The sequence below is a fragment of the Carassius gibelio genome, chromosome B4 (assembly GCF_023724105.1).
Source record: "Carassius gibelio isolate Cgi1373 ecotype wild population from Czech Republic chromosome B4, carGib1.2-hapl.c, whole genome shotgun sequence".
In the NCBI taxonomy this organism is placed as follows: domain Eukaryota; kingdom Metazoa; phylum Chordata; class Actinopteri; order Cypriniformes; family Cyprinidae; genus Carassius; species Carassius gibelio.
Window position 1 is genome coordinate 3,295,408 of NC_068399.1, and position 25,376 is coordinate 3,320,783.

A 25,376-nucleotide genomic window follows, 5' to 3' on the forward strand; every position below is an offset into this window, starting at 1 on the left:
TTAAAAAAAAAAAATTCAAAGACGCTCTTTGAAAGGTAATATATGTCCCGCTGACAATTTCGAAATCATGTCTACTCTAGCCTACCAACTAAAACTCTAACATTTGTGTTATTACCATCTGTATATGTGGCCATCAGCACTTATTTGCATCATAATTCATTGTAAATGCTGGATTTCTAGCAATCTCAGGATGTTCTGTAATTGGCAAACAAAGTTAAATCTTACTCAAATTATTCTTATTGTATTTTTCTAGTGCTCATATAAATCACTTATATGATGTCTAAGTTTCTGTCTAGTGTTTTATAATTGAAAAAAACTAAGCAGTGGTATGTTTACTGACTAAATAGTTTGTAGAAGCCTTCACTACTATTGGGAAATATATTTTCTTAAATTTGGGGGGTGGGGGGTCATAGTCTCAGAAAAATATTTGCAGGAGTCTCATTTTTCATGATATCTTATTCAGATTTGAAATAGAAACTCATGAGAACATGTGGCTTTCAACCCATTAATTTTCTAGATAGCTCCAGGACTCATTTCATGTATTTTTATATCAAAAAAATATATATTTAAGTGTGGTAAAAAAAAATTTCAAGGCACTTCAGTGTCTATAACTTGTAATATTTTTGAGCATTATCAAATCAAGTTAGGTAGAGCACTTTCAGCTGTGAGTTTCATAAGGGTGGGGTGCTGGCTAACAGGGAAAGCAATTTTGAGCAGGGCATGGTTGTTGGTGCCAGACCGGCCGGTCTGAGTATTTCGCAATCTGCTCAGTTACTGGGATTTTCACGCACAACCATTTCTAGGGTTTACAAAGAATGGTGTGAAAAGGGAAAAATATCCAGTATACGGCAGTCCTTTGGGGGCGAAAATGCCTTGTTGATGCTAGAGGTCAGAGGAGAACTATAATAAGATTGTTTCATAAGGCCAAAGAACTTAAATTGAGTAAAAAGATATTACCTATTCAAATCTACATAGCAGGATGATTGGCACTGACTTGTTACCATAGCTACAGTTACAACTTTAATCCCTATTTTATGTATATGCTAAAGGACCTCGGCAAAGAGAGCAATAACCGTTCTACTCCATCCAAGTTCTGTGACTGATGTGTTTTTTTAACATTACATGGACAGGGTTTTAATTAAACTTACCCTCCTTAGCCAACTTGTTCTTGAGAACCATTGCCAGGCTCTGCAACCACGTGCAGTGTTGTGCCATCTCAAAAACCAAAACTTGTTTCCTCATACAGTCACCTTGTTAACATCACTTGGTTGTGCACTCGTTTCTGGATTGAAATGTTTGCTAAGAATCAATAACAGTTATATGTATACATGAGACAATCTTGCATAATCACTACAAACATTTACTTTTTTATCAAACTGATACATAAGAAATCTTAAAATACACCAATAAACTAAATTAATATTACAACACTCAATATGTATTATGCATGCCTTAGTTCAGTATACTCTATAAAGCAGAACTGAAAATAAATTCCTGTGAAGCATCTAAAAACAGACATATCACTGCCATGAACCTCCCACGGCCATATTTGAGAAACGGTACTCTCTCCAGTTAGGGAATGCTCCACCACAGCTACGTCAATGGTTGTTGCCGATTCTAGTACAAGATCATTGTATTTCTGTATCTCCTGAAGATATCTATCTCCAGCTTCCTTCGAAGGCAAATGCGAAACTTGCTGCTGTCTAGAAAGACATGAAGTACAGAGGCAGAGGTTTTTGACAGAACTCTTAAGCAAGAAAGAAATTATAGCACCAAATTTTTTTAAAACAAAGTTGCAGTTTGGAAAGATAGAGGTGAGGGAAGCTGGTTTCAATCGTCAAATCTCAATGATTGATACCACTAAATCCTACAGACTGGTCATTTAAAGAACAGAATTCAATGATTGAGCTGAACTGTGCTACTACATTATTTGCTAATTCCATGTTGGTGGAGTAGGATGCATACAGTAGCTTGAACCTATTATATTGTAGAGTTATACCATTCTGACGGTAGAGGGTTCGCTTTCCGGTGCCTCACACTAAGGTACAGCTCCTCAATTGATTGCTGAATTCCTCTGTGTGTTGTGCATTGACTGGCACGAGATGTACCAGGTGTCTCTGTTGAAAAAATAGTGAAAGCAAATTCACTGTTAAAACAACACAGAACCGTCTATCTGTTTGAATTTTATGTAAAACCTTTTAATCACACTTATTTAAACTTGGTATGTGCACTTCCTGCAAGGAACTGGAATATTCTAATAAACCTGACATAAAGGTTTTGCTGCTCTTTAATATCAAACATAAAATGTAGATTGTAGAAAGGGATGTTTGTTGTTTCTTTTATCTGGTCATGCTTACCACCAGCTGCCCATTCCTTTACATCAGATAGCCACTGACACCACTTCATCTGTGCAATCTAGCTGTTTTTAGGTCAGCTATCCTTGCAGTCTCATCATGGAGTCTCTGACAAGTCTGATGAACAGTGTTATACAATAATCAGGATTACAACTGTGTATGATTAACAACAGGCCAAGTAAACCCAACAAAAAGACACACAAAACAATTAATAACAGACTTACCTTCACATATCTTGTGGAAAGTGCCCGATGTAAAGAGAGATTTTTTTTCTCGTTCCACCCCATTGCATGCAATGTAAGCATGTCCACCCGTGCTGTTTAAAGCAAATAATGAGGTTATGATGATCAATCAAAAAAAAAAAAATATACAAGAATATTGCAAACTGATCCCCTGCTTTGGACATGTATTTGGTCGTTAGGGCACAACGTGAAAGGTAACGGTTCACTTGCTCCACCTCCTCTTCGGCGGTTGTCCCTGCTCCTTCCTGGTTCCTGCCACTCCAATTAATCTTTATTAAAGGGTGAAAGAAATTAAATGTAATTTAATTTATATAGCCCAATATCACAAAACACAATCTGCATCGAAGGGCATTACAATCCATGCAAGAAATGGTTATGCAAAAAGACAAGATAATGTAGTGTAGCTTGACTTCAATTACATATTATTAATGTGCTTGTAAATATTACAAATGTACATATGATGGCAAAATATTACACACACCTCACATTTAGTAGCATGGGTTTGAGCATGCATTACACTGAGAAAGGGTTTCATAGTGGTCAGCTCCTGAAGAGCAGGAACGACACTAGCAACTTTCTCCAGGTATGACCAGTATTTGTGTGCCAAGTCCATTGCGAAGAATTGTCCTTTTGAAGGTACAGAGGGTAGGGAAATATCTCTCCCCTTTACATATTAAGGGCTTTCAAAAGGAACCCATTGCGACACGCAGCAACCCCCATCCCCTCTTCATCCAATTTTGAAGCCCTCCTTGAAGTTTCCCTCACTGCTGTCCATTGGGAGTCCCCACATGTGCCTCTTCCCTGTGTCTATGACACACTAAACAAACACGACAAATCAAATTAAAGCAAGGGTGTCATTTAATATATGCCATTTATTCTCTCAATTTGATTTTGGAATTGGTAGGCAGAAGTAATTGAAGTGGGGGTTACGGTTATTATTGTAACAACTATTTTGTCAACTTGCATCTTTCACTGCTTTCTGTGTGGTGTCGACAAATTTAGACACCACACTGTCTTCAGCCCCAAAGAACCCCTCAAAAACAGCCAGGATCATCAGAGCTAAGGAAGAAAGAAAAATAGAAAATCCATTCATAAAATATATGAAGTAAGAAAATAAATCAAAAAGACTGGAAGAAAGATCACCTTCTGTTTCGGCGAAAGCGATATAGCTTTCTATTTCCATCTGCTAAAAAATCCAACATTTCTGGTGTGCAGGCTTGGGAAGGTGAAAAGAAGCTCTACAGCAGAGCTGGTCTTCCTCAAATGATGCATATGAAAGCTCTAAAAAGCTTCGCTGCAGTGCATCGCCGTTGTATAAAGTGTATAAAGTGTGGAATTGTTGATGGTGGCTGGCCAATATCCACTTCTTAGGAGGTCTTTAAAGTCAGGGGTCAATTGCTGCTGGCATGTTTGACATTCATACAGTGGCTGATGCAAGTCAAAACGCCCTTGGATCAAAAAATTGATTAAAAATATAATACACATTTACCACATACTTAATTTTACAATACTTAGTTAATTCTGCACATTGTGAATGGGTGAGAGACATTGCACAAGTTCCTATAATCCCACATTATATCATATTTTATAATATATACATATTTTCTAATTCACTAAATTCCACACTGCTGTGTTGACTGGACATCATGCTGGAAAGATGGTAATATTTTTTTTTCTTTGTGAAGGACAAAAATAAAAACATATCTGTCTTTGTTTCAGTTAATAATATCATGTGCTATTCCATATGTTTTAACACTTCTGCAATTGTAAGCACAATGCCACAGCACACTAGTGACAAAAACATCAAATCTACAATAAAAATGTATATATATATATATATATATATATATATATATATATATATATATATATATATATATATATATAATTTTTTTTTATTTTTTTTTATCATTGATGGTAATTATAATCACCGGTTTTCCTGGTAACACAGTGAAGTTTGTGCCTCCACAGGAGCAGTCTGGCATCTTCACAGATGGCCAAATGCAAGCTGACAAAAAGAAGGAAAACCAATCATTTAGATAATCTGTGACTGTCTGCAGACACACATTGAACAGCAAAATTAAAGCTTTCATAAGAACGTACCTTGCTCATGGGTGCAATATCCATCTTCCCCTTTGATGATGCATGTGGTTGGAGGAATGGCTTCATAAAACCACGAATCACACTTTCCCTGTTGTGGAGTGGCTGTTTTTTGTGATGCAATATATCCCAGTCCACACAGAACCACTCCTCAAGAAGACGCTCTCTGCACCTAGGGAGAAAAGAAAACAATATTATAATATAATACATTATTTCAGGTGAATAACTCATATAAAATAATGTACACTCTATTTAAGCTATTTCACTTTTACTAGGTTTGATTTTATTGTATAGGATTTTATAGTGCCCCAATGTTTAGCACTGTCACCTCACAGCAAGAAGGTCCTAGATTTACTTTTCTCATGAATGTGTTTTTCATCTGGGTATCCAAGTCTTCTCCCATCCCAAAAGACATGTATCTTCTCCCATCCCAAAAGACACCTCACCTACCCTGTGTGATTGAAGTTTGGTATTAATGAAAACCAACCTTAATAACAGCAGGCTTGTTTTGGATGACCAACAGCCTCTTTTGAATTAAGGCATTTTAGGTGGTATTGGTTTTGCCAGTGCTCTGAGGCTTTCTGCTGCCGAAAAGACCATGATGATGCAGAGCTACTTTGAGGCTGAGCAGCAGGAGGACATGACGCCAAAATATCAGAGCCTCAAAGTAGGAAATACAAAAATAAAGTGGTAAGGTATAATTTTCTGTAGATAAGAAACAATTAAAAGTCAACTGATCAGTACTAGAATGAACACATTTTTTAATACTGTACTAGCATAAATTCATCACTGAATTACCAAATTTCTCTTGAGGATTTAGTTTTGTTTAGGTTGCAGTAAAAGGAACCAGGCAGGGCAAAATCTCCACCTCGAGCCCCGTCAGCGTCTCCACCTCGAGCCCAAGCAGCGTCTCCACCTCGAGCGCAGGCAGGGCAACATCTCCACCTCGAGCCCAAGCAGCGTCTCCACCTCGAGCGCAGGCAGGGCAACATCTCCACCTCGAGCCCCGTCAGCGTCTCCACCTCGAGCGCAGGCAGGGCAACATCTCCACCTCGAGCCCCGTCAGCGTCTCCACCTCGAGCGCAGGCAGGGCAACATCTCCACCTCGAGCCCAAGCAGCGTCTCCACCTCGAGCGCAGGCAGGGCAACATCTCCACCTCGAGCCCCGTCAGCGTCTCCACCTCGAGCGCAGGCAGGGCAACATCTCCACCTCGAGCCCCGTCAGCGTCTCCACCTCGAGCGCAGGCAGGGCAACATCTCCACCTCGAGCCCAAGCAGCGTCTCCACCTCGAGCGCAGGCAGCGTGACCCAGCACCCTGTTAGAGTTAATAAATTAAGTCAAACGATCGTGGAGGGTCCTCACTGCAATATGTCTTTGTATTTGAAAAATCTGAAGCGCCATATGCAAAGAAATCATTCTTCAAAGTTCCCAGACATCACAAAAGAATACCACTTACAGAGTCAGCCTATAGACCCACAATCAGGCATTTATGCAGTGGCAAAAGCATTTAGGGGACATCCTGTTCCTTTTCATGTCAAGCATAGCATTCAAGGTCCAAAACAGCACATTGAGTGTAATTTTTTTTGTAGACTCACACCGCAGCAGGAAGAGTTTTTGAAGCCATGGAACTGTCATTAGGTGTTAAAATACCTCCACACAGCCGTATACTGTGGGTATACATGCATTTTGAAGCTTTACAGACCATCAATACATATATTCATGTGTAAAATGTGGCTGCAATCCAGCCATTGTTGTCATGGATCTGCATAAGAAAGGAGTGTTCAGCCTGCCAGGTGAGGAAAATGTTTTACAATTCATTTGAGGTGTTACAGATTTATTTATTTATTTATATCATAGTATATTTATCTATTTGATTCAACTGTCTTTCACAGTAAGTGAAATCCCTGATCCATCAGATTACAATGGTATAGTGGACATGGAAGAATTTTGGACTTCACTCTCTTCAGAAATCATTTCTTATTGACTTATGGAAACCTTCAGTAAGGCATAATTTACTTAACATGCTTTCATACAATAGGAATGTATAATTTTATTCCAGTCTCAAAATTTTATATATTTTATGTTATTGTCTTTTAACTGTGTGCATACAGATCAGCAAACAAAGCCATTTGTTGTACAGCCTGACTACAATAAATGGTCACCCTGGATTGGGCCACAAACCAGGAAATCAAATTTGGTCTACAACACAGAGTGGGAGAGGGTATACAAAAAACTAACATCATCTGAGAAGGTCAATGTAGAAATACCTGAAGATAGACTTCTGGAACAAGTGATGGCAATGAAGGTAAACTTCACCATCCTTTTCACATTTATTCCTCCAAAATCTATTTATTCTTAGTCTTTAAATACATATACAATTTGAATCTTGGTGTGTTTGCTGTTTGACAGGTGGAAGAGGTGAAAAAACTATGCAAGTCTTTTGGCATGGACTTTTAGGATCCAAAATGGATCTCATTTTGCAGCTTCACACAGAAATAAAGAACCACAAAGTTTTTGCCAAAGTTTGGGGTGCCTCTGGTAAGTATGACTATTGTTACTAACATTATTATTACACTTATGGACCGATGAATAGCATTGTGTGTTGCTAAAGAAATGTTATCTTCTTGGGTTGTTGGGCTACAATCATGTGTCCATGTGGAATTGTGTATAGTTTAAAGTTCAACCTGAGAGTTGAACGTCCAAGGGACTATATGGACATGTTGATGTCATGGCAGCACATTCCAAATATAGTCATTTATGATTTTGCCCGAGGACTGGCAACTCATGGAAATATAAGATTTCCAACAGCAATGCCCTTTTCTCCTCATGAGGGAAGATGACTCAGCCCTACTGCTGAAAACATCCAATGTGCTAAAGAAGGGAAGCTCACAGTAAGCCTTCCATGGTTAATAAAGGCAAAGCAAACTCCTGATATAAATGGGCATCCATTAACAGGATCGTCAGAGCATTATGTGCTCTATGATAAATTGCATGAGGGAAATACAAAGGATGACTAAGATGTACTAAGGAAGATTGAGCTTGTTCCCGAACTTGCTGGCCGTGTATCAACAGTCAAGTGGTTGTAATTTTTTCTCACAAATGGAAAAAAAACAACTATTTCTTAAACATGAATAAGCCAAGTACCCAGATTTTATTGATCAGAAACATAATCCATCACAGAAACTCCCATCATAAACACGGCAAGAATGGATCAGATTAAGAAGTCTGGACGTTGAGCTTGTTACATTGAACAAACATGGACAAGCAGTCATTGGTAAAATGTAGTTGTTTATTTATATCTATGGGTGTTAAATGTCATTGTTTTGTTTTTGTGACTTTATTATTATTTTGTTTTTTATTCAGGTATTTCTAATGAAAATAACAAGTTGGGTAAGTGTTGAGAAATACCAGTATAGTTCATGAGATTACATATTCTCTTACCAATTAGTCAGTTGTCCATATGTGCACACTTTACAATGAGAGCTTTTGCAGCAAATGTAGCAGAAGTTAACGTGTGGACACCAGTGTGAGGCTCTCACTCAAATAGCAAACCTCAGGCCTTGCAGAGATTCGTGGCCACAGAAGGGATGTTTGTTTTCATCCGTGTTGATTCACAAAAAACTCTACATGTTTGAACAGATTCTATGACAGTTTCACTTCTGTTTTGTCAGCGTCTGAGTACGTTAACCTATAAGTTATGCGAAAGAGTATAAGTTATGTTAAAAGCTATCTTGATTTCGGGATAAATAATTGTAATTGTAATAATAACAATACACTTAAAATGTAATAACAATGGATTGGTTTCGTCATGTCAGTGTTTTCGAAGAAAAGTTTCCCTCACGCCCCACAGGTAACGTTTACATTAGGCCTAGCGTTAGCTAACGTTTCAGATGCAATGTCAATTAAACGTGAATCGAAAGGGAACCAACCGATTTTCATAGTACTTAAAACTAAACTTACCTCTGAGTTTCTGTGCTTCGTCTTCAGTGACATGTATTCCAGCTTCTTTTAGTTTTTCAAGAAGATCCTCCGTCGACAACGTCTGAAGTGAGACAGCCATGATGTCGGATAACCGTGGTGCACAATCTTCTCTTCTTCTTTGCGCGCATAAAATGCACTGTGCGGGCTACAATCCCATTGGACGACACAAATTTAAAGAATGCCTGCTGCAAATATGCGTTCTTGAACTTTGATGCCAAGTTAAAGTACACCATATAAGGTTAAATAAACGTCAAATAATTTTGTCTATATTGTGCTTTTGCTAAGAAAAATTACATATTTTCTCTTACTCTAAATTACAGCTCTTATACAAGTAAAAAAAAAATACAGGCTTACACTAATACATGTTAAAAAGTTATTTTTTTGATGCGCTGTACAATCCATAAAATATAATGTGCTTTGCTGCAGCCTGGAATTGAACTACTGGTTTTGTCTGGTCGGAGGAGAACTGGCCCCCCAACTGAGCCTGGTTTCTCCCAAGGTTTTTTTCTCCATTCTGTCACCGATGGAGTTTCGGTTCCTTGCCGCTGTCACCTCTGGCTTGCTTAGTTGGGGTCACTTAATCTACAGCGATATCATTGACTTGATTGCAAATAAATGCACAGACACTATTTAAACTGAACAGAGATGACATCACTGAATTCAATGATGAACTGCTTTTAACTATCATTTTGGATTATTGACACACTGTTTTCCTAATGAATGTTGTTCAGTTGCTTTGACGCAATGTATTTTGTTTAAAGCACTATATAAATAAAGGTGATTGATTGATAAGTCGCATTTATCTCAAACCATCTACAGCTGCAAGAGGGCGCTCTATGCTGCTCAGTTTAGGCTACAGGAGCAGTGAGCAGTATAGAGCACCCTCTCACTGCTGTAGACGGTAATGTTTTCTCTTGGTTCATTTCTCCTGGTTCATGTCAAATTAATTTTGATAAATAAGTCGCACTTGACTATAAGTTGCAGGGCCAGCCAAACTATGAAAAAAAGTGTGACTTATAGTCCGGAAAATACGGTAGATTAAAAATATTATTAGATTGAAGGTAGTTAATCTGATTCTTATGGTTTTCTTGTGTGCTCTTCTGTTATCCTATAATTTTGCACTTTACCATTGCTAGCAAGGAGAAAATTAATGAAATTAATATTTACAGGCCAAGTTGTTGAAATAGTGTTGGTATTACATTTTGAAATTGCACAATATCAGTTGTTCTGCAAAAAGAGAAAAACCTGCCAGTTTGGGTGAGCCTATGACTTTTAATCTAGTACCAACTGGAGGACCTGTATGATATCTGCATTATACTACATATGATGAACACGTAACACAAACTATAACACCTGCCTCATGTGTCATGTATAATTAATTATTTCGGCATTACTCTTGTATCCACAGGTTGATGCCAAATGAGGTCATGGGAAGGGGAAGGTTGCTTACACCAAGATCAATCTGTACACTGTTGTCACAGATAAACCAAAATTAACAAATAATACAAATATTAGCGTCATATTACTATAATACATATAACTCTAATACATATCTTTAAGAATGCAAAAACAATTGTTAGACATTAAATGTTAATTTACCTTAAAGAGTAACTAAACCCTAAACCAACTTTTTTTAGTTAATGATCTGTAAAAATGGGGCTTTATTAGTGCTGTTCAATGATTTGAGTAACTTTTTTGACATTCGAGTATAAAATGTTTTAATTCTACAATATATGGTGTAAAAACATCTGAGTGCTGCCCCCTTCAGGATGAAAGGTGGCTACTGCAGTTGATTTTTCCTATTGGATGTTGCGATTGCAAGTGACGTAAGTGGTGGCAGGTGACGTAAGCAGTTTCCAGCTCACCACGCCCTTGGTACGAGCTACCACGCCCTTGGCAGTATAAAACCATCTTGTTCCGTCAGAATCACTGTAGTGAGTGAAATTGCGTGTATTGAAAACGACCAGGATAGACTATTATAGCATCCATTAAGTAAAGCATTTATATAGTTACTTAGATTATTTCATGTAGCCTATGTAGTTAATTAGCATAGTTGTTAGTGTTGGTAGAAGCATAGTTAGTTGGTAGCATAGTATTGCTTCAATTAGAATATCTTCAAGTTTGCATAGATTTATCTGTATTTTGTACAGTGGTCAGGATGGTACGTAGATGTAGTGTTGCTGGTTGCGACAGCACTGCTGGACTGCATAGTTTTCCAGCAGACTTTAAAATTAGGCGCCAGTGGTTGCATACACTTGGCCTGAAAAACTGCGAGTTCCCGCCTAGAGCTGGAGCATGCAAACTGCATTTTACCCGGGATTGCTTCTCCAACGCAATTGAGGTGGAAATGGGCTTCTCCATACAGCTCGAGCTGAAAAGCGACGCGGTGTGGGAGTTAAGACCGCAGTTTGAGCCAGCGGCTCGAATTGATATGGCTCAGGCCACAGACACCTCGACATCTCCTTCCGGTTTGTCACAAGTTTTGGAAAGTTTTTTTCCGAGTATGGCTCTGTGTGACGTTAGATGAAGCGGAATTTCCTTATATGGGTCCTAAGGGCACGTCTGCCGGAAGAGCGCGCTCTCCCATATAGCAGAGCACTGAGAATCTGAGCACAGACATTCATTCACTGATCAGAGCGAGAGCATCGCGAAAAGTCACAAAAGAAGTGTGTTTTTGGTTGCCAGGGCAAGACAACCCTGCACAGATTACCAAAAAAAAAAAAAACGGCATTAAGGGACCAGTGGATGGAGTTTGTTTTTACAGAGCATCAACGGAGTTGTGCAAGTATTTTTGTTTGTTCCCTGCATTTCGAAGATGCTTGTTTTACAAACAAGGCCCAGTTTGATGACGGATTTGCGTATCGTTTATTTCAACGAAAAAGGGTCATGATTGTGTGTTGGAACCGCAGGCGGTGAGTAAAACTGCTTAAAATATCTCTGCCTCATTGTTAGTGCGTCCGCCTCCCATGCCGGAGACCCGGGTTCGAGCCCCGCTCGTAGCGAGTCGTTGCTGCTGCTGCTCTCGTTCAGTTTCAGCCTCCGGATCTGATTCTGGATCATAAATAAACGGCTGAATCTGACTGTTAGCCATGGTTTATTTTGGATGATGGTTTTTTTTCCTCACGATAATGTCACAGCTTCCAAACGCTCTCAACGCAAAAGCTTACTCGCGCTCGTGATTCTTTAGCTCCGCCCACACGTCACGTCTACAGCCGGTCGTGTTTTTCCGGGAAAAATCGGTACAGACTATCTTTCTCTTATGAATATAATAAAACTAAAGACTTTTTGGAGTTATGAAGGATGCAGTACTACTCTATAGGTACTCCAGATTAACAGGATATTGAGTGAAAACGAGCATTTCACCCCCCCCCCCCTTAAAAGTTGTAACTTTTTGTTGTCCTAACAACAAACAGCTTTACTCATTCTTACAATCAGATTCTTATACTGTCTATCCGCTATGACTATTTTCGTCTTCCAAAGGACAAAGTGGGTGGAAAAATAGTTATAAAATGAGATATAAACGACATAAAATTCAGGCCAGGAGTGAGGCCCTCTAGAGGTGCGAGGCCCTGTGCAGTTGCACACTTGGCACAGCCCGTGCAACGGTACTGTGCACCAGACAGGGTGGGTGGAGGTGGCGGGAAAAAAAGCTGTTAATAAAATGTATGTTAATGTTTTCAAAACTATTCAGTTCCAATAATGTTGATGTTAAAATGTAATTATTTTGAAAATGTTCTGTTCCATGTTAAATGTAAATGATAGAACAAATTAACAAATAAATCATATTTGTTATAATCCAGTTAATCTCTTAGTCATTTTTCTGATAAAACCACAAAACTATTCTTTTTGCCAACTATTTCTTTTTTGGTAAGTTCACCCAAAAATGAAAATTGTCATTAATGACTCACCCTCATGTCGTTCCAAACCCGTAAGACCGTACATCTTTGGAACAAAGTTTAAGATATTTTAGATTTAGTCCGAGAGCTTTCTGTCCCTCCATTGAAAGTGTATGTACGGTATATTGTCCATGGTTAGAAAGGTAATAAAAACATCAAAGTTGCTGACATATGATGCTGCTGACGTATGATGCTGCGGACGTGTTTTCTTGTGCGCCCAATAATAACAAATCAGCAGCATCACTGCAGTGTTGTGAACACCCTCACAACAGACCCGGAAGAGAAGACAATGCTGAATAAAGTCGTAATTTTTGTTATTTTTGGACTAAAATGTATTTTCCCTCCTTCAACAAATTCTAACTGACCCTCTGATGTCACATGGACTACTTTAATGATGTTTTTATTACCTTTCTGGACATGAACAGTATACCGTACATACATTATTTAATTTTGTGCAAACTTGATATAGCCAAAAGTGTAAATTCTACTTCTTGTTACAAGTATGGAAGAACCATCACTTCTACCACAAAAGACTGTTTTTAAGTTATCTTCCTGATGTATCCAAATTCCTTTGCATATCCAAAACCTCAGAACAACTTGATGACGCAACAGAAAGTATGGACTCTCTCTTTTCTAGCACTTTAAATACAGTTGCTCTTTTACTTAGACCCTATTCCATCTAAGCTCCTAAAAGAGGTGCTTCCAGAAGTCATAGATCCTCTTCTGACTATTATTAATTCCTCATTGTCATTAGAATATGTCCCCAAAACCTTCAAACTGGCTGTTATTAAGCCTCTCATCAAAAAAACACAACTTGACCCCAAAGAACTTATTATTTATAGACCAATTTCCAATCTCCCTTTTCTGTCCAAGATACTAGAAAAGGTAGTATCCTCAAAATTATATTCCTTCTGAGAGAAAAATGGTATATGTGAGGATTTCCAATCAGGATTTAGACCATATCATAGTACTGAGACTGCTCTCCTTAGAGTTACAAATTATCTGCTCTTATCATAGGATCGTGGTTGTATCTCTCTATTAGTTCTATTGGATCTTAGTGCAGCATTTGACACTATTGACTACAACATTCTTTTGCATAGACTTGAACACTTTGTTGGCATTAATGGAAGAGCATTAGCTTGGTTTAAATCGTACTTATATGACCGCCGTCAATTCATAGCAGTGAATGAAAAGGTATCATATCAATCACAAGTGCAGTTTGGAGTACCTCAAGGCTTAGTACTAGGGCCGCTACTCTTCACGCTTTATATGTTAACCTTGGGAGATATCATCAGGAAACATGGTGTTAGCTTTCACTGTTATGCTGATGATACTCAGCTCTATATTTCTTCGCGGCCCGGTGAAGCACACCAATTTGAAAAACTAATGGAATGCATAGTCGAGTAATTTCTTACTGCTAAATTCTGAAAAAAACAGAGGTGTTAATTATAGGACCTAAAAACTCTGCTTGTAATAACCTAGAACACTGTCTAAGACTTGATGGCTGCTCTGTCAATTCTTCGTCATCAGTTAGGAACCTGATAGCAATCTTTCCTTAGAAAGCCACGTTTCTAGCATTTGTAAAACTGCATTTTTCCATCTTAAAAATATATCTAAATTACAGCCTATGCTCTCAATGTCAAATGCAGAAATGTTTATCCATGCATTTATGACCTCGAGGTTAGATTATTGTAATGCTTTATTGGGTGGTTGTTCTGCATGCTTGGTAAACAAACTACAGCTAGTCCAAAATGCAGCAGCAAGAGTTCTTACTAGAACCAGGAAGCATGACCATATTAGCCTGGTCCTGTAAACACTGCACTGGCTCCCTATCAAACATTGTATAGATTTTAAAATATTGTTTATTACCTATAAAGCCCTGAGTGGTTTAGCACCTCAGTATTTGAATGAGCTCTTAAATTATAATCCTTCATGTCCACTGCGTTCTAAAAACTCAGACAATTTGATAATACCTAGAATATCAAAATCAACTGCGGGCGGCAGATCCTTTTCCTATTTGGCGCCTAAGCTCTGGAATAACCTACCTAACATTGTTCGAGAGGCAGACACACTCTTGCAGTTTAAATCTAGATTAAAGACCCATCTCTTTAACCTGGATTACACATAACATACTAATATGCTTTTAATATCCAAATCCGTTAAGGATTTTTAGGCTGCATTAATTAGGTAAACCTGAACCGGGAACACCTCCCATAACACTGATGTACTTGCTACATCATTAGAAGAATGGCATCTACGCTAATATTAGTCTGTTTCTCTCTTATTCCGAGGTCACCGTAACCACCAGATCCAGTCTGTATCCAGATCAGAGGGTCACTGCAGTCACCTGGATCCAGTATGTATCCAGACCAGATGGTGGATCAGCACCTAGAAAGGACCTCTACTGCCCTGAAAGACAGCGGAGACCAGGAGAACTAAAGCCCCAGATACAGATCCCCTGTAAATACCTTGTCTCAGAGGACCACCAGGACAAGACCACAGGAAACAGATGATTCTTCTGCACAATTCTGAAGAATTCTGACTTTGCTGCAGCCTGGAATTGAACTGTTGGTTTCGTCTGGTCAGTGGAGAACTGGCCCCCCGACTGAGCATGGTTTCTCCCAAGACTTTTTTCTCCATTCTGTCATCGATGGTGTTTCAGTTCCTTGCCGCTGTCGCCTCTGGCTTGCTTAGTTGGGGTCAGTTCATCAACAGTGATATCGTTGACTTGTTGGGAAAGGAGATGACACTAAATTCAATGATGAACTGTCTTTAACTGTCATTTTGCATTATTGACACACAGTTTTCCTAAATTAATGTTGTTCAGTTGTTTTGACACAATCTGTTTTGTTTTAAGCGCTATATAAATAAAGGTGACTTGACTAATAATTAATGGCAGATACTATTTGCACCTTGTATTGTGTATTGTTGTACATTAACGGGGTGCAATAACATTGATTTTAATAACAATGTTGTTTTTTTTATTGAAATTAAATATATATATAATGCCTAATTGGGACAACAAAACCCTCCCTATAGCCTAACTCTTATTAATACATTACTATTAAACACTCATTAAGCAATTGATTTACACTTTTCTGATGGAATATTGGATGAGAAAAGGAAGAAAAGTGAGTTGGCAAAAAGTCTCGATCCCAGTCGATCATAAAATACACCTGTGCATTATTCTCTATTTTTCGCCACTGAATAACGCCGTCCAATGAGATGAAATGAACATGAAACGAGTGTGTTTATTCAATTAGTTTATTCTTAACATTTTATTTTTTTGTCAAAATAAAATGAAATCAAGGCAAAGACCACAGAGTGTTGGTAAATTAACATTAGCAGACCAGAGGGAATATGGATTTTTTTTTTCAGAAGACTTCTTGTACAAAGTATATATTCAAGAACCCGTATCTATGTATGTTTATTTTCAAAAACCTTCCAGGGCCTTCAAGGACCCATGGGAACGTTGTGTTAAAATTAAGAACAAAGATACTGTGGTGGTAGCCAAGAACAAGCAGGACAGTTGTGGAAAAAATGGTCAATTTATTCTTCCCTCAAAACAATAACAAAAATGTTAATCAAATCCACAGAAGCAGATATATCAAAAGTCCAGTTCAACAGAATTCCTGCAAACTCAACTAAAATAAAGGAAAAATAACTGAACTAAAACAGGCCTACAAAAAGAATAAATCTGCCCTGCTAGCAGAGTAACAATACAATGTAAGAACTGAAATCAGCTCAGATGATAAACCGACTGACGGGGTAGTACCAACAACCTCTAAATATACCCATGTAGCTTCTACCAAACAAAATGAAAAAGTAAACAATCAGATAACACTTTAACAGAAATCCTAAATAACAAAAAGATTCACAACAAAATGTGCATTTTAACATTTACTTAAATGTTGGTGTCACATGGAATGTGACCGTTCACTCCATGGCCAGAGACTCTAGATGAACAAATCTAGATATAAACACTATATAGACTAACTCCTAAAGCAACTGTATTACAACAGTTTTTAAGTCAAGAATAGTGTGATTTTTCTCTTTGCACTTTTGATTACCTTTAAAAAAAGTTTTATTTCATTTTATTTTTTGTCCAAATGTTACAACAGTTTTTTGTAATTTAACAAGTTTGTTTTCAATATTTTATTTCAACATTTCTCTCGAAATGTAAAAATTTTAATCTCAAGATGTTTTATTTTTTTATTGCATGGACCAAATCCTCTTCCGTGGATTGCCGTTAGCACGAGTGAAGTGAGAGCGTTCAGGCATCAGAGTATTCTGCAAGGTCTTAAAGCCTTCCTTGAGAGGCTACAAACACAATTCAAACAATGATTTGTGCAAAAATAATTATTAATGTGTTATTTGTATGGTCTAAATGGCCATATGGCGTATTCCTGCGAAAATACAGGACAAACTGTTTTGTATAGCTTTCATACAGAACACTTCACCGATGGCTTAAATACGGGACAATTCTATATTATAAAGAATGGTTGGCAACCTTATTTTGCATAGATTTTATCGAAAAGAGATTAGGATAATGTAACCAGAATATTTAAGCTATAGGAGTATGCTTTTAAGTGTTTCTTGCCTCATGAATTTACATTATCTTAACAAGCAAATTAATTGAACAGTAATTTCACGGTTTGTCTGTGAAACATTGATGTACCATCGTAGACGTTTTATGTGCATTTGAATGTCATGGTTTACTTTGCAGGAACATTCAATAAATTTAATGAACAAGTAAGGCTTTAAAGCACATAAAAGTAATGTACTTTTGTGTCTGCAAATAAGTGCAGTGACCCGTGAGAGTAAGTCTAACTGTGCGTTCACACCGCCGGCGTCGAGAGCGTCAAAGCGGCCGGAAGTAATTTTCAATGTAAGCCGGCGTCGAGCAGCGGTGAGGAGCGGCGCGGCGCGACTTGGCCGTTGAGAGCGTCGAGGAGAGTTGAAATCAAGGCAACTTTATGGTAATGAGCTATGACGCGGTTGGGCAGCAACCAATCGGAACGTAGAAGTCCACCGCTTGAGAGGATTCCAGAGAATGCAGCTCCGACCACATTTGTTCCCAAGCACAATATAGGACAGGTTGATTATTTCTGTTTCGCGTTTGCAAGGGACATAAAAAATTTATTAAAAGTGATACGTGGACCAAGGTGTCTGAGATTGTCCGTTTTAAGTAAAGGATCTTAATATTTCGTCCACAACAATATTTAATGAGGTTAACTTATAACGTTACTCTCCTTGTGGTTAGTCCGCACGAGAACAAGACACTGTTTGCTTTGCGGCCGCTTTAAATACAAAATAAGCATTCGATCTACGTCAGAGCGTCTGAGCGCTCACGAATCTTTCTGCAGCGTCGTGAGCAGAGCGGCAAGAGCGATTTTTGACGCTCTCGACGCCGGCGGTGTGAACGCACAGTTAAGAGTTAACACCAATGTGAATGCATGTGATGTTGTACAAAAACAGAGACTGTAGCTGCAGCTGACAGAATGAAGACTGTAGCATGATACTACAATATTTCTTCAAAAGCAGAGTGTAAACACATTGTAAACACATCAGATCGATCCACTCTGGGACCCATTAAGAAAAATTTGCAGTTTAATGCTGCCAAAACACCGGATCCGTCTAGAGGACACACCAATAGGATACAAAATTTGTACATATACAGCTAAAGGCATCTCTGTTTGTACGGGGCCTTACAGTGATAGTTTTTTGTATGTATGTGTAGAGCAGATGAATGACTGAAGCTTTGACGACTGACTGAGGCCCTGTCCACACGGAGACGGAGCTTACCCCAATCCCATCTTTTTTTTTCCTCGTCTCAAGAAATATCCGCGTCCACACGAAACCGCAAAATGATGTAGTATACATGCCAGACCAGTATGTGGCACTGTAATTCTGACACAGAGATACACTAAAAACAGAGAAGAAGACTTGGACTATGCTCATAAACCTTGCGCGTGGTACACAAACGAACATGGAACAATACATTTATTAATCTGTGTTAATGTTAGTTAATAAAGACAATCGTTCAGTGTTTGTTCATGTTTTTGTTGCTGTTACGTGACGTAGAGGTGTCTGACTTGGGGGGAGACGTGGGCTGATGACGTCATTGTTTCTGAAAATATACGGATTAGCCGTCCAGACGAAAACGCAAAGACGGCGTTTTCAAATTTATCCACTCTGGGACCCGGTTTCAAAAAATAGCGGTTTCACCTTACAAAAACGCCGGATGCGTGTGGACGAAACGCCTATACGATAAAAAATGTGTGCGTATCCTGAATCTATTGTCACAGTGTGAACACTAATAAGGTTTCTCTCCAGTGTGGATCCTCTCATGCTGTTTTAAACTGGCCCCTGACGTAAAAGTGTTTTCACACTTGGAGCACTTGTACTTTTTGACACCAGTATGTGTTTTTTGATATATTTTCACAATTGAAAAAATATTTTCACCCAAAAAACTTAAATTCTTCTCCTTTGTATGAACTGTCAGGTGTTTCTTCAGGTCTGAAGCCCTCAAAAATGTTTTATCACATTGAACACATGAGTAGGGTTTCTTTCCAGCGTGGATGTTCATATGATCCCTAAGTTGTGATGAGTGTGTGAAACACTTCTCACACTGACTACAAGTGTACGGTTTCTCTCCAGTGTGGATCCTCTCATGTGTTTTCAGATACGATGAGTTTCTGAATATCTTGTCACAGTGTGAACACTTATAAGGTTTTTCTCCAGTGTGGATCCTCTCATGTGTTATCAGATGTACTGACTGAGTGAATCTCTTGTCACAGTGTGAACACTCAAAAGGTTTTTCTCCAGTGTGGATCCTCTCATGTGTTTTCAGATTTGATGAATCTCTGAATCTCTTGTCACAGTGTGAACACTTATAAGGTTTTTCTCCAGTGTGGATCCTCTCATGTGTTATCAGATGTGCTGACTGATTGAATCTCTTGTCACAGTGTGAACACTTATAAGGTTTTTCTTCAGTGTGGATCCTCTCATGCTGTTTTAAACTGTCCGCTGAAGTGAAAGTGTTTCCACACTCAGAGCATATGTACTCTCTCTCACCAGTATGTATTTTCTGATGTCCTTTCAAATTTGAAAAGCGTGAAAAACTCTTTCCACACAAATAACATGAATACGGCTTCTCCTTTGTATGAACTGTGAGGTGATTCTTCAGGTTTGAAGCCCTCATAAATTTTTTATCACATTGAACACATGAGTAGGGTTTCTCTCCAGCGTGGATGTTCAAGTGATCCTTCAGTTGTGATAAGCGTGTGAAACACTTCTCACACTGATCACAAGTGTACGGTTTCTCTCCAGTGTGGATCCTCTCATGCATTTTCAGATTTGATGAATTATTGAATCTCTTGTCACAGTGTGAACACTTAATAGGTTTATCTCCAGTGTGGATTCTCATGTGTCTATTAAGGGTTGTTAAGTGTGCAAAACTATTTCCACATTGATTACAAGTGTACGGTTTCTCTCCAGTGTGGATCCTCTCATGCATTTTCAGACTTGATGAATTATTGAATCTCTTGTCACAGTGTGAACACTTATAAGGTTTTTCTCCAGTGTGGATCCTCTTATGTGTTTTGAGATGTGATGAGTGTCTAAATGTCTTGTCACAGTGTGAACACTTATAAGGTTTTTCTCCAGTGTGGATTCTCATGTGTCTCTTAAGGGTTTTTAAGTGTGCAAAACTATTTCCACATTGATTACAAGTGAACGGTTTCTCTCCAGTATGAACTCTCATGTGAAAATCAAGATGATATTTGTATGTGAAACTCTTTCCACACAGAGTACAGGTGAAAGCTCTTTTCTTTAGATCTTCCTGTTTGGTTTGAGAGCAAGTCAAAGGTTTTTCTCCAGTTTTGACATGATTTTTCTTCTCAACTTCACTCCATTTTTTGTTCTCCTCACTTTCTTCAATAAACTCTAAAATAAAGCAAAAACAGTTGACTTGTCAGTAACTTGAAAAAAGTTTGTTCTTTCTGATGCCATTTTTTTAACTAAACCTTCTTGCAAATATAAAAATATCATTGTTAAAACATTACATACACAAACCCCATGTTTCTACATGGAGAACTATTCAATATGTTTGATCAACTACATTATCTAACATACTTTGTTGAAAAAAAATTGTCCCCCATTTGATGCTTCATTTTTATTCTAAAGATTGTTTCTATTACAACAAACTATCTAAAACTACTTGAAACTTTATAACTGTCAGTAGAATTAATCTTCTGGGGTCGGAGGGGACATTAAACCAAGGTCCTGATAGGGCTGTCACGATGATAAATATTGCTGGACGATAAATTGTCCCAGAAATTATCATGATAAACGATAATATTGTCGTTCTAAGACCAGTTTCAACTAATATAATAGCCGCATTTCCACTGTCGGGCCAGTGCGAGCCAGGGCTTAAAATGGGCCGGGCGGGGCTAATAGCCTCGGGCCAGTAGCACCAAGGCCAGAATAGTGCAGGGTTTCCACAGTCGAGCCTGAAGCTCAGCTGCGCGTCACTAAAACACACCACACATGGCCAAGCATGGCTGCATGGACAGAGTGGGGAGAGCAGCAAGACAAACCCCCCTGGGGTAGAGAACAGAACCATTATAAGCATATATAATTCACAATTACGTGAGTTGTAAACAAAATGTGAGCGACTGCTTCCAATGAAGAGACTGTAAAGAAAAAACAAAGTTAGATCGGATTACCGGTTCAAGTTGGTGGATTTGGGGTTGGAGATGGGAGTTAATTGCAAGCAACAATGCGATGGAAGAGACACTGAAGAATGGGAATTTAAATAGACCGCAGGTGATAGGTGTCAAGACTGGATTGGTACACGTCAGGAACAGCTGACTGTCAGCTGATGCAAGCGTGACTAACGTAGCCTGACTGAACTAACTCAATGCTCGATTTCAATCAGGACCACTTCCGTCAAGTATATTTATGACAATGTAATTGAATACAGTTAGTGCTGGCGGCAGTGTTGTAGTCGAGTCACCAACTGTCGAGTCCGAGTCGAGTCTCGAGTCTCAGTGTTCGAGTCCGAGTCCAAGTCCGAGTCACCAAAGAAGAGTCCGAGTCGAGTCCAAGTCGAGTCACCAGTACCAGAGTTCGAGTCCGAGTCGAGTATCGAGTCCCATATTGGATTTTTTTTTTTTTTTGAGGAAACAATAGCAACCAACTGAGTTGGTAGGCATTGAAGTCCATTATATGAAGAAAACATCCTGAAATGTTTTCCTTAAAATACGTAATTTAAGAAAAAACGCCATGGATATCCTGGATGGCATTGGGAGGAGTAAATGATTAGGACATTTTCCTTTAACACTGTATTACAGAAATACACTCGGCGCAAAAAAAGAAAGGAACGTGCATATTACAATGAGTTTGTGAGTGTGCGTGAGAGAGAGACAGAGTGTGAGTGTGTGTGTGTGTGTGTGTGAGAGTGAGTGAGAGAGAGAGAGAGAGAGAGAGCAAGAGAGCGTTTGTGTGTGAGTGACCGAGTGATTTAGCGTGAGTGCGTTTGTATGTGTTCAAGTGAATGTGTGTGTGTGTGTGTGTGTGTGACAGCACGCGCCTGGTCAGAAAGCGACGTGTAACGATAAGGGCCGTTCAAATATCGCGTCTTTTGCACGCTCAAGTTCATTATTTCCAATGTACTGTAGGCGCGCGGTACCGCAACGAGTTAAAAACATCTCAACTTTTCAGAATGCAGCAAGTGCACCGCGGGTCATGTGACAAGAACTAACCAATCAGCTTCATCCTTTCCCGCAAGCGCCCGAGCGCTTTGAAAAAAAAAGTAAAGTGAAAGTAAAGTGAGTGACGTCAATGAGTATGTTGTCAAGCAAAGAGAGCGAGCGGTAGCGATGTCTGTGAGGGAAAAGAATAGATCGCGGCCGGTTTTGGGCACGAAACATTTTTTATAACATTTTTAGTCAAAAACAACGTGATGAATGCTTAAGTCCAATTTTATATATCCTCGAGTCCGAGTCCAAGTACGAGTCATCAGCCCACAAGTCCAAGTCGAGTCACGAGTCCAGAGAATGGAGTCTCGAGTCGGACTCGAGTCCAAAGAATAGTGACTCGAGTCCGAGTCCAGGACTCGAGTACTCCATCACTGGCTGGCGGTATGGTTATGTTCTGGGCAACACTCCACACGCCTGTCCATGCAGCCATGCTTGGACAGTGCAGGGAGAGCAACAAGACAAACCCACAAAACAACCATATGCCAAAACTCCCCAACACAACTGGTGCTGAAAAATCACATTAAAGTGGGGGGTGGGACCGTCACCCAAAGTTAAGCAATAGAGGATGTGCAACAAGTATGTTCTTAAAATGCTTAAGCAACTGTGATTGTAAACGGGGAAGCACACACCCCTAGCAGCAGCAGTCTGACATGATGGCAGTATTATCCAAGTTTATGTATCTACCATGCTGTAAAAATCACAAAGGGGGAAGCGTCACCCAAAGTTAAGCAACTGAGGATGTGCAACAAGCACATTTCTTAAAATGCTCTTAAAAGTAAGAGCTTTTTAAGAAACAAGCACGTTTCTTAAAAAGCTCTTAAATTCATAAAAATCTCAGGCCAATCCCGAGTACCCACAGAGCAGTACGAATCCCCATCTCCAAAAGTCACCAGCCTGGTCATATCTGCAAAACAAAAATACAGCTTCCGATTCTCTCTGGAAAACTAAGCTCCTGTAGGCATGCTGTGGGCGGAGCTATAATACTGATGTTTTGTGTTGCTTCCATAACATATATTCACTTATGCGCTGATTTCCAACAAAAGACAGAAATCTGATGCAGTTGTACTTACCTGACTGGGGTCTTCTACCATGTTTTAATAGCAAACGATGTGCAAATCCAGTGTCAACCTGGTCTTGTTTATAAAACATTCATCACTGAAATGACGAGAACACAACACTTGCTACACTCCATTGCTGCACCAGAAAAGCAACTGCATCCACGGTCCATGTAACGCTAGGTTCTTTGAGAAGCTGAACGTGGTAAACTTTCCCCTCACATCCAAAACACACTTATTTGGAGAAATTCTCAAACAAATCCTATGCAGCGCTGCCAACGATTTCCTGATGAAGCGTGTTTTTTGGGTGAGGTCTCGCTCTCCTCTGGTCGACATGTGCGTGGGCGTGCTTTCCCAAGAGAAATGCTCATAAGGATTTCCACCATCGTCTACGTCATTAGATCCATCATCGAAAAAACTACCGAAACTTGTACCACCCAGAAGTAAGATGTCCCCACTCATCCGAATAGGCCATGATTGGCATGAAAATCTCTTTAACACTGAACAACTCTGAATCCATGAAACACCATTGTAGCCCCCCTTTAAGCAAATATGTGATACATACGACCCCTATGCTGCCTTCAAAAACCGGCCAGATGAAGTCATCTCAGGAGACAGGAAATGAAGCTGACATTGATTTCGGAAGTGCCTTGATGCCTTCCTACCTTGGAATGCGACCTCCGAAGGCAGCATTTTTCAGTTTTCAGATGCAGCCTATGAATAGCTCAATGAAAACACTAGACAAAAATTTGCCCGTCATTGTATGAATTATTACTAGGGGTGTAACGGTACGTGTATTCGTACCAGACCGTTTCGGTACAGGGCTTTCGGTACGGTGCACGTGTGTACCGAATGACGGAATGCAATATTTTGTGCACGGAACATAAGTACATTTTCGTGTTTCCAAAAGAACATATTAAGTGGCGGAAGTCTCCGCGTTCAGAGCAAATCCCAACCTGTAACTGATTCATATAAGGCTGGCGACACACTGGATGCATGGCGCAAGCGTCTCAGCTGCGTGGCGTGTCCGTTTTTAATTAGGCTCGAATGTTAACAGGATAGAGATTGCAGACTGCCTGCGTGAGACGCGCATCTCAGGCGCGGCTCGAGCCACGCGGAAAACGCGTGCATGCTAGAAATAGAATCGACGCCTATTTTTTTCACGCGACATGCAAGCGTGTTGGAAGCGTTTCCAGGCAAAATAGAATAGGAAAATATGTTTGTCATTTTGTACACAAATACATCTTAATTCATGACACTTTGATGTTTGCAAGTCTATAGGTTGAAATTAATTCAGATATAAATGTAATTTAAAAAATAAATTAATTATTGATTTTCAAATATTGCACCTGTCAAACATAGTCTATTTTGCGGTCAATACTGTTGACGGTGTCTTTTATCAGTAGGTTTTATATTTATGCCCAACATGAAGTATAGATATTGTTGTCATGAAGACAAGAGCCTGGTCTGTCAGCGGTCTCCCTGTCACCTACAGCAGCAGGCACGGCACGGTTCTGGTGAAGCAGGCCTACAAGCTGGGATCGGTCATGCTGCACTGTAATCATAGTTTTTTTTATATATTTTTCATTATATTTTATTATATGACATTGGTTTGAGACAGAGTATTTTATTTAGTGGAGAACTTTGCAGCAGTGTTTTATTTCTTATTCTTTTTTATTTTATACATATTTTATTAAAAAGTATTTTTAAAAAAAGTGTATATTAATAAACAACCTGCAGTTTAATGTTTGCATTTCTTTCCCTTACTGTACTGAAAATGAACCGAACCGTGACTTTAAAACCGAGGTACGTACCGAACCGTGATTTTTGCGTACCGTTACACCCCTAATTATTACAGATTCATAAACCCATTTGTAAATGTTGTAATATTGCTCATTGCTATCTGCATTCATAATCTGCCCCTTCATGATTCAAGTTTTAACAAAACTTGGTGAGAAATCGTGTATTTTACCATTTAAATGT

General features: G+C 39.1%; 1 protein-coding gene and 1 long non-coding RNA gene across 5 annotated transcripts in view; both read right to left on the bottom strand.

Annotated features, from left to right (window-relative positions):
• Nucleotides 1-25,376, bottom strand: part of LOC127955947 (zinc finger protein OZF-like) — a 171,886-nt gene that overhangs the window by 112,833 nt on the left and 33,677 nt on the right. The window contains exon 2 of one of the 4 annotated variants that reach the window (XR_008153415.1): nucleotides 17,856-20,521. The exons of 2 other annotated variants lie outside the window; for them this stretch is intronic. Coding sequence is in view for 1 of the 2 variants with exons in the window: in XM_052553629.1 (XP_052409589.1) it covers nucleotides 18,891-20,521 (1,631 nt within the window). In the remaining variant the exon portion in view is untranslated. Of the gene's footprint in view, nucleotides 1-15,508; nucleotides 20,522-25,376 lie in introns of those variants that run through there. One more of the 4 variants, XM_052553629.1, reaches the window with a different exon arrangement.
• Nucleotides 1,340-5,434, bottom strand: LOC127956101 (uncharacterized). The gene is made up of 9 exons (XR_008153462.1): nucleotides 5,184-5,434; nucleotides 4,700-4,868; nucleotides 4,528-4,604; nucleotides 3,740-4,044; nucleotides 3,078-3,655; nucleotides 2,579-2,865; nucleotides 2,358-2,471; nucleotides 2,000-2,117; nucleotides 1,340-1,703 (listed from the first exon to the last, which is right to left on the bottom strand). It is a non-coding gene; the product is annotated as an uncharacterized LOC127956101 (long non-coding RNA).